This window comes from Electrophorus electricus, chromosome 14 (assembly GCF_013358815.1).
Source record: "Electrophorus electricus isolate fEleEle1 chromosome 14, fEleEle1.pri, whole genome shotgun sequence".
Lineage (NCBI taxonomy): Eukaryota > Metazoa > Chordata > Actinopteri > Gymnotiformes > Gymnotidae > Electrophorus > Electrophorus electricus.
Window position 1 is genome coordinate 11,548,968 of NC_049548.1, and position 10,635 is coordinate 11,559,602.

The 10,635-nt window shown below is 40.6% G+C and overlaps 2 protein-coding genes across 2 annotated transcripts in view; both read left to right on the forward strand.

Moving 5' to 3' along the window:
- LOC118240059 (calcium-activated potassium channel subunit alpha-1-like) overlaps nucleotides 1-554 on the forward strand; it is a 72,680-nt gene extending 72,126 nt beyond the window's left edge. The window contains exon 21 of the mRNA XM_035533438.1: nucleotides 477-554. Within this exon, the coding sequence (XP_035389331.1) occupies nucleotides 477-496 (20 nt within the window). The 3' untranslated portion in view covers nucleotides 497-554. The remainder of the gene's footprint in view (nucleotides 1-476) is intronic.
- LOC113576350 (calcium-activated potassium channel subunit alpha-1-like) lies at nucleotides 529-10,242 on the forward strand. The gene is made up of 9 exons (XM_035533554.1): nucleotides 529-573; nucleotides 675-899; nucleotides 3,129-3,321; nucleotides 3,949-4,059; nucleotides 4,364-4,447; nucleotides 6,963-7,093; nucleotides 7,255-7,449; nucleotides 8,668-8,786; nucleotides 10,107-10,242. Exons 1-9 carry the CDS (start codon nucleotides 529-531, stop codon nucleotides 10,240-10,242), a joined length of 1,239 nt encoding a protein of 412 aa, XP_035389447.1.
- Nucleotides 10,243-10,635: the final 393 nt, after the last annotated feature.

Consider the following 10,635-nt stretch of genomic DNA (forward strand, 5'->3'; position numbering starts at 1 on the left):
TGCAGGCAGTACACCTAAGTTTATGGACTCTGAGCAATGAAAGAGCTGCTGCTGAATAATGGAATGCATCAACAGGGATGGACTGAGAAAAAATAAATGTTTCATTAGAGAAGTTGAATGGGAAGGACTGTTGTCCTTCTCACAGTGGGAGATGAACTCTGATGAGGATTTCACTTAGCAGAGTAGAAATAAAAACACAACGAAAGAGACACTGAAGTTAATATGGAGAGAAAAAGCAACACAGAGAGAAAGGAAGAGAGCAAGTATGTGTGTGTTTGAATGTGGCCTAATAACATATGACGTCTTCCTTAGCAGAATCCTATAACTGGGGTTGAATCAACTGAAAAGGATGGAAAATGTTTGCACCTCTTCCTTTAGGAGTGGTGCACTCATGCTCCCACCCCTACCACCACCACAATGGTTTAGCCTGTCATTTTCTCTGTTTCTTCCTGATATGAACCTCTGCTGGTCACCAGACAACCACTGGACACGATAGACGACAGTGTGAAGAGGTACGACTCTACAGGAATGTTCCACTGGTGCCCCCCCAGAGATATTGAGAAGGCTGTATTGGTGAGTACAGCTGTAGTCTAATACACAGAGAGGAAGTATAGTTGTTGCTACCAGCGCTGTTTTAGCTGTAGCTAACAATGCTGCTTTCTCTTTCCACTCAGACCCGCAGTGAAGCAGCAATGACGGTTGTGACTGGCCACGTGGTGGTGTGCATCTTTGGTGATGTGAATTCGGCTGTGATGGGCCTGAGGAACCTGGTGATGCCTCTCAGAGCCAGTAACTTCCACTATCATGAACTGAAACATATAGTCTTTGTGGGCTCACTGGACTACCTAAAGAAGGAGTGGGACACAATCAACATCTTCCCCAAAGTCTCCATCTTACCCGTGAGTCTGCTCCAATTGAGAGCATTGGATTGGATCTGAAGTGCCTTAGCTGTATTAACATTTGGCAGTTATGAGCAGGCATAGTGATGCTTGAAAGTTTGTGAACCCTCTACAAGTTTCTAATTTCTGCATAAATTTGCCTAAAACCAGATAAAGAGAACCAAATAAAAATGAATGAGACAAAACTATTAGACTCTGTAATTTATTTATTGAGGAAAATCATCCAATATTACATATCTGTGAATGGAAAAATTATGTGAACTTTCAGGATTATCAGATAATTTGAAGATGAAATCTTCAAATCTTGAGTCAATTGTCAGTCAATAGGATAATGATTGGATGTGAGAGAGCACCCTGTTTTATTTAAAGAACAGATCTATCAAAGTCTGATCTTCACAACACGTTTGTGGAAGTGTATCATGGCACAAACAAAGGAGATTTCTGAGGACCTCAGTAGAAGAGTTGATGATACTATTTAGGCTGGAAAAGGTTACAAAAGCATCTCTAAAGAGTTTGGACCCCACCAATGAAAACTCGCCAAAAGTGGTCAACCAACAAAGATCACAGCAAGAGCAAGGCATGTAATATATCATGAGGTCATAACCCATGGTAATTTCTCAGCACCTAAAGGCCTCTCTCACATTGGCTAAGGTTAATGTTCATGAGTTCACTATCAGGAGAACACTGAACAACAATGGTGTGCATGGCAGGGTTGCAAGGGGAACATTGCTGCCTGTCTGCACTTTGCTAAAAGTCACATGGACAAGCCAGAAGGCTTTTGAAACAGTGTTTTGTGGACAGATGAGACCAAAATTTGGACCAGGATAACTTTGGACTAGGACAGCTTGCCATCATTGATAGAAAAATATACCAGCAAATTCTGAAGTAAAATGTCCTTGAGCTGAAACTCAGTAGAATGTGGGTCATGCAGCAAGACACACATGTCATTCTACCAAAGAAGGGTTAAAGAAGAATAAAGTTAAAGTTTTGGAATGGCCAATTCAAAGCCCTGATCTTAATTCAATAGAATGTTGTGTAAGGACCTGAAGCAAACAGTTCATGGGAGGAAACCAACCAACATAACTGACTTGAAGCTGTTTTGTATGGATGAATGGACTAAAATTCTTCCAAGGCTATGTGCAGGACTAATCAATGATTACTGGAAACATTTAGTTGCAGTTATTGCTGCACAAGGTGGTCACATCAGTTACTGAACACAAAGGTTCACAAACCTTTTCTACTCACAGATATGATATTGGACCATTTTCTTCAATAAACAAATGACAGAATCTAATATTTTTGTCTCCTTTGTTTGATTTGATTCTCTTTATCTACTTTTAGGACTTGTGTGACAATCCGGTGATGTTTTGGATCAAATGTATGCAAAATATAGACACTTCTAAAGGGTTCTGTAAGGGTTGGTGCCAGGCCGAGGCCCCCTCCCGCCACCAGAGGGAGGCCTCGAGTCAGGCACACCACTAATCAGGCATAACACCCAACAGCTGTGCTAGACCTTATATAAGCCCAGTGAGCCAGTCATTCAGTGTTGGGTCTTTGCCAAAGTTCTGAGCCAAGCTCCTAGTCGGTAACTTCAGGTATTGAGTTCTGTGAGTCCTTGTACTACACCTCACTTCTTCTCTGCGAAGGTGTTTGTGTTTTTACACGTCCCCTCTCCAATTTTTCCTCTCGAGTCTGTCTCTCTCCCGAGGCTTCCCTTAGCCATTCAAGTTCCTCCCTGTTTTCTGGTTTTGTTTGGGAAGTTTTAGTTTGGTTTTCCCCAGTGCATCAGGTTTGCCATTTCTTCCCGTGGCATCCTTTGTTCTCCCTTTATCCACGCTCAGTTTGGTGTTTTTATTTTTCCTTTTGTTTTACTAAAATCTAACTGTTCTGCACACGGGCCCACCATCATTAGAGTGTCATCACCTAGCTGACCTGGGTTTGAGCCCTCCTTACAAGTTCACAAACATTTAAGCATTATTGTATATCTGTGAATAAAGTCTTTCCTGTGCCACATCAGTCTATTGCTTCAATTAAAAGATTTAGCTGTATTTAGGCTATACCTCACCAATATTATTTAAAAAGATCAATAATATTTACAAATTACAAATGTTAATAACTGAACTGAGTTATAACAGAAGTCAACTAAACTAAATTATTTCAAATAGAATCATGAAAGTGCTTACCTTGCATCAGTGTCTAATGTTTGCATTATTGTTTGTGTTTGTGAAGGGCTCTCCTCTGAGCAGAGCAAATCTGAGAGCTGTGAACATCAACCTGTGTGACATGTGCGTCATCATCTCAGGCATTCAGAATAATGATGAGGATACATCAATGCAGGATAAAGAGTGCATTCTGGCCTCACTCAACATCCAGTCTATGCAATTTGAGGACACCATAGGCCTTCTGCAGGCCAACTCGCATGGTACCGATACCCACCAACAGTACACACATGGCTGTACCAACCAATGAGGCCAAGGATTTTTTATTTTATTTTTTTAGGCATACTTAATAAAAGTGAAATAACTGGCTAACAGATATTGTGCTGCAAACAGATATTGTACAAGGCCAAGATAATCAGCTGTTCTGATCACCAGCATCATTACTTTGCTGTGGGTGGAGTGATTTGATCTTCTCATATCTACAAAATCTTTATTTAACACAGTAGTTCTTTGATTATGTCAAAAAACTGGACAGGCAAAAAAACTAAAGTTTGATACAGGTAACTAGAGTTTAGTTCAATGCCATTCTTCCCCAGACATCTGATGTGTCCTAATTCCTAGTGAGCTGACATGATACCGGATTGTTAGTCTCTCACACATGCACACCCTCCCCACCCCCACAGAAAAGCACACCAAGTCACACACATGTAAATGCATGCATGCATACACTGTCTATACATAAACGTGCAACTATCCACCCAAACGTAGACAATGTTAATATCCTAAATACTTTACTCTGACCTGGAGACTGACAGAGTCTTGACAGTTTTGGGTAATATAGTGGCTTTTGTGTGTATGTATGTATGTGTGTGTTCATGTGTTCGCTACAGGCTTCATTCCTCCAGGTATGGACCGCTCTTCTCCTCAGAACAGCCCTGTGCATGGCCTGATGAGACAGACCATGACCATGGAATGCAATATCCCCTTCATCACAGACCTCGGTACAATTCGCACATACACACACAAACACACACACGCATAGCATACCTTACATACTCACGTACACACAGAGGACAATACAGTATCTAAAGAAGAATGAATTAGAACACAGCTAATACAATATATACATATATGTATTTAATATATAAAATCAAAGTTCACACACATATATACACACATACACACAAACACATTGTTCGCAAGCACACATACAAACAGACAAGCACATATACTGTACACAAGCTGAGCCCTTTTTTCTCACAGGTTGCTGAATACTGTGTGTGTGTGTGTGTGTTTTGTTCCTAGCTAAAGCAGACAGATTGCTGAACTCGCTGTGCGTGATACAGGATAGGAGCAATGGAACCTCAATCCCTATGATCACTGAGCTTGGTAAGATGCTCTTGTGTGTTTTGGTGATACTGGTGATCACTTAAGTGTGTGTGTGTGTGTGTGTGTGTGTGTGTGTGTGTGTGTGTATTTGTGTGCACATGCGTACATTATGTGTATGTGTTTGGTTAATATTGTTGTTGCTTTGAGTGTATGCATGTTATATGTTTATCGGGATGTACAACCTTCTCTCAACATTCTGTACAACCTCTGCCAAAATTATAATACTTGGGGATATGATCAGACATGTCAACACCCCTTCCTATCACTGCAGTTGAATTTCTCCAATTATTGGTCTGTTTTAATCTCAGACAACTTTGATATCCCCACTTACATCAGCGGGCACACTCTTGATCTGGTGACTACTAACTCCATCTCTCAGCAGTCTATTTGTAGATGATCTGGGTGTGTCTCTAAGGCTGTCTCTGTGGAGTTGCCACTTTTGTCTCCCTTCATTAAGCCCCGACATCTAAAATGTCTTTGTTTTAGATATTTGAAAAACATCAACTCAGAAACATGACAGTTGACTTGCAGCATCTCCTTCATGCAAACTTTACCAGTCAATGGTACAGTGGATTTTTATAATAAAACTCTGAGCAGTATTTTGGATCTTTATGCTCTGGTTAAAACAAGAACCATCACCATCTTGTTCAATCCCCTGGTTTACCAGCAAGCTACAGAAAATGAAGGCAGCTGGGTGTGCCCTTAAACAGCATGACAAAGCTGTTGAAAAGTTTATCGGGCACATCAAAAGATCTGCTCAAAGTTGCTTTTACAGGCACAATCACAGTTTTATTCAAACATCATTGAAATCAGTATAGGAAATTCCAAGCAGCTGTTCTCCACTATCAATCATCTCCTCAAACCACAAGCTCTTTCACTCTCTGAAATTGCAGATAAGCACTAATAATTTTATGACAAATCAGAAGTTTACTCAGTTTGCTCTGTCCTTTCCATTTCTTTCACTCTACCTGTGCACACTACCTATTCACAGTTTGAGGTCTTTCAGCCCCTTAACTGTTTTCTAGGAGTCTCAGAGCAATAGGCTGAAGACATCATCAGGAAAATAAAACCCTCCACCTGTGCCTTAGACCCCTTCACTACAGTCCTAGTGAAAGTTAGTGAATGTTCCACATGCTTTAAAATTGCCATAATCAGACCACTTCTTTAAAAAAACGCTCTCGGTTCTGAAGTTTTTGCAAATTACCGGCCCATCTCCAACGTTCCCTTTTCTTTGCAAAGTACTGGAAAAAATAGTTGCCACTCACCTTTAGGGCCACCCTAAATAGAAAAACCTTTTTGAAAAATTTCAGTCTGGATTCCGCTCCGGTCACAAATGATCTACTGATGGTAGCTGACACTGGCTCACCTTCCCTCTTTATTCTCCTTAATTTGACTGCCGTTTCTGACACAATTGACTATGGTATACTCCTTAACTGGCTATATCACACCATTAGACTCATGGATACAGCTTTTACTTGGTTTCAGTCTTATCTCATTGACAGAACAGAGAATAGTTTCTTTGGAAATGCAAGGTCTCAAACACACACTGACATGCAGAGTCCCCCGGGGGTCAGTCCTTGGCCCCATCCTTTTCACTTTATATATGTTATTAGCCAGTATAAAGTTTAGACTATTTAATTTATAAATGCTGATGACATACAACTTTACATGAAAATTGACACACACTCTTCTGCAGCTTTGCCATATTCATCATCAACCTCTCTATCAACACTCATCACCTGTCTTAAGGAAATAAATGTATGGATGAAACTTTCTCCAGTTAAATAGTGCCAAAACTGAATCAATCTTTGTTGGCACCCTGCATCAGATTCAGTCCTCCTTCTCCATAACTAGCATTACACCACAACATTCCCTCCTCCTCATGATTAGTCACCGATGACTTGACCCTCAACTAACCTATGAAGCCAATATCAAACACCTCTGGAAGATCTCCTTTCACCAGCTCAGAGATATTGCCAACGTTCATCCCACTCACACCTTATCAGATGCTGAAAATCTGGTTCACACTTTTGTCTCCTCCTGACAGGATTATTACAATGCACTTCTCATTGGGATTCCTAGAAAGAGTCTTCAGAGATAACAGTACATTTAGAACAGCACAGATAGAATACTGATGAGAGTACAAAAAATGTGAGCACATTACAACCATTCTCTATTCTCTATTATGGTTGTTTGTGTGTTCGTATTATATGTTTATGAATTGTAACGCGTGTGTGTGTGTGTGCGTCAGACATCCCTCAACTTCTTTCTGTTCTGGTGCCATATAGCCTGACTGATGTGTCATTTGGCAGATAAAACTGATATTAAGGTTATACAGATTTTTCAGCATCAGTGTAAATCCCATAAAAACCTCATAATGTCTCTGTAAATTTGAGTGATATTAAGTGGTTATAAATATTTGTATGCTGTGCTTGTATTGTGTGTAAATTAGTGTGTGTGTGTGTGTGTGTGTGTGTGTGTGTGTGTGTGTGTGTGTGTGTGTGTGTGTTCATAGTGAATGATGGTAACGTACAGTACCTGGACCAGGATGATGATGATGACCCAGACAGTGAGCTGTACCTCACACAGCCCTTCGCATGTGGGACAGCATTTGCTGTCAGTGTGCTCGACTCTTTAATGAGTGCTGTGAGTGATTAAATACACACACATTTCATGCATAAAGCACACATACTTGCATGTGTTCACAAACAACTACACACAGACATAGGTGATGAAAGATCTTATTTTATCCAATGCTGTAATAAACACATGTTCTGTCTCTCTCACTTTCTGTTTCTCTCAAACAGACTTACTTCAATGATAACATTTTGTCATTGATCCGGACGCTGGTCACAGGTGGATCCACTCCGGAACTGGAGAGTTTGTTGGCGGAGGAGAACACACTGCGGGGGGGCTACAGCACCCATGAAACATTGGCCAAGAGGGACAGGTGCCGTGTGACCCAGGTGGCCCTGTGTGAAGGACCCTTTGCTGAACTTGGGGTGAGACAGAGCAATAGAGATGAGAAATAAGAAGAGAGAGAGAAATACTCTTCCAAACAATCAGACCAAATAAAGTTATAACCAAAGATAAACAAAAATATCACTATTGGAAAGAATTCACAAAATAACAGCACAAATTTCAATGCTATTTGGTCATAAATTGAGACCATACATTGGCAGGTTATCTGATCATGATTAAAGACAAAAAAGGAAGCATTATCAATGTACAGACAGTCAGCTCAGCCTGGTTATTGATACTGGCTATCATAGGCAGAGCTGGCTGTCCAGAGAGAACAGGATGTACTCCCACTGCAACCTGAGAGTGGTGGACACAGAGGTGCACTTCCTAACTGAGTGTCTCAAAGTGTCTTTATTGGAAGCCCCCAACCTCGGATCAGCCGGCGGTGGAACAGTGGTGCCAACGCAGTGAATGAGTGTGGGCAGAGAAAAGCTGCCCTGTATCTTAGGACAGAAGAGTGGGCTGATTATAGAAGCAGTAAGGTCCATAGTATTTTGTCATAGCCTGACATCCAGTAATCCTTTTTTTCTACAACTTATCAATATTGTTGATTAATAACTATTTATTTTATTTATTTTGTAAATAATGTATTTTTGTTGTTTTCCTACCAATTTCCCCTTTTTTGTTAATTTGTTTTGGCAATAATGTAACTCATTACATTCTTGCCAATTATAATGTTTCTTACCCGGAATGAGGAACAGGTGCTTTAGGATAACCATGACGCATGGAGCACACTTGCATCAACACAGACACTGGTGTGGGTACTCTGAAGGGCTTGTTTATTTTCTACATCGACCAAACCAAGACAGGTCAAACAGCTACTAATGATCCATTTATACATAAAGGAAACAGTATGGAGCACCAAACAGCATTACTGAAAATGTTGAGAAAGCTAGCAAATCAAGTTTTTGAGTTTTTTCACAGCATCCCACTATCTTCCTAACTGAACTCTCTCTCTCCCAGAATACACATGACCATAAATCTGTGGATCTGTATTTAACAATATTGTAGTTTTATATTGATAAAATTGTAAATGACAGGAGCTCCTTGAGTATATTCAATTCTAGACCAAAGCCTGGTGTTTGGAGAATGGTGAATGCTTCCTGCCCTGATTGTTACAAGAATGTTACACACATGTATTTGCTCTTATAACTTTTACTGAATAACTAGACTATACGTGTTCATTGTTTTATTTACAGAAAGGAGGTTTATATGGGGAATTATTCCGCAAGGCAATAAAAACTTACAACATGCTGTGTTTTGGAATATACCGACTGCTGGACATGCCCCGGACCACTGAGACTGAGTGTACGAAGCGGTGAGTCACCTGCAGCTGCACATGCATGCCACATGTTTACATTTGACATGTTAGACTCATGCAAGATCACTGGGTGTCATTTCTTAAAAACATCACAGTATTCAAATACATCGCAGATGTAAAAGAGTCTGGAGACAACTTGGTGAATGTTATGCTGCCTGCAACATCATCCAACATGACTGCTTTGGCAGTGAGTCAGTGATGGTCTATGGACATATGTCCTTGGAGGGTCGCACAAACCTCTAATTGATAGTCAATTATATCCTGACTGCGGTTAGTTATTGTGATGAAATCATCAGCAGTTATTGTCTGACCCTACATTGGTGTAGTGGGCCCTGGGTTCCTCCTGGTGTGGGACAATTCTTGGCTTCATGTGACCAGTATGTAGTTCCTGGATGATGAAAGCATTGTTGCCCTCACTTTCCCCAGACCTGAATCCAATTGAGAACCTCTGGGATGTTATGTATCAGAACTACACCAATTAGCACTACAGACTGTCCAGGAGGTCACTGATGCCATGGGAGGAGATCCCCCCAAGACAGCATCCACAGTCTCATCAGGGACATGCCCAGACATTGTTTGGAGTGCATACATGCACATGGGGGCCATACACACTACTGAGTCACATTGAGTTGCCGTGTTGAAATTGATTCAAATTCAGCCTGTGATTTAAAGTTTTTATCTTTTTACAATTTTTGGTATGATTTTGAATCCATCCTACAGTGGGTTGAGGATTTGGTCTCTATTGACTATCTCCACGAAGTATGCAATTTAAATAAGCAAAGATTTTGAACTTGAATTGTTCCTTCATAAAGACCTGATGAGTGATTGAAGTGTTCCCTTAATTTTTAGAGCAGTGGATATGATGAAGGTATGGAAGCCCTGAAGTGTAACGTTAACTTTTTTTTTTTTTAATTGTGTGCTCTCTGAGTCAAAGTTCTCCCACTAATTGTTTTTACCCTCAAAATATAAATGTTTTGTATTCTAGCTGCCCCAAAGAGTAACAAATAAAATTTAAGTGTGTTCTGCAGTCAGTGTTAATATATGACATTCCCCAAACAAGGTCAAATACATTTTAAATAAATACAGGAATAACATAATGTTCAGTTCCAGATAAAGTTCTGCCAATCCTGAGAAAGGATTCTGAATTCAGTACAAGCTATCTGTGGCTTTCTAAAAATTTATTCTTTTTGGGTATAAAATATCTGTTTGTTACCCTTTAAGATTTCCATATGAGGGCACCAGATACCTGGTGTGCATTCTTTACACACACACAAACACACACATTCACTCTTTCTTTCTCTTTTTCTTGTGTCATAGGTTTGTAATCACCAACCCTCCATATGATTTGGAGCTGATACCTACGGACATGGTCTTCTGCCTGATACAGTTTGACCCTGCGGCGGGTCATTCGTGTACCACACTGTCCCACTCCTCAAACAAAAAGAACTCGTAGGACAAACAGAAGTATGTGCTCACTGCACCTTCTCTCCTTGACTCTCTCTCACATACACACACACGCGCGCGCTCCCTTTTCCTCTCCCACACACACTCTCTTACTATCTTTTTCCTTTGTCCCTCTGTCTCTTTCATGTTCCTTCTCTCTCTCTCTCTCTCTCTCTCTCTCTCTGTGCCTGTCTGGTGTGTCTGGACTTGTGCTGCTGAATGCCTATATGAAGTATGTTCTCTCTGTGTGCCTGCAAGCATGCACGCATGTTCTGCTGCAGCTATGTGCCATTTTCATGTGAACTCTGTTAGAAAATCTCCTTTGTGAACACATGATTGGAAGTGAAACTCCATCCACGTTGGCATCCATACCTCTTGAAAGTTTCCTACCTATTCTTTGAGC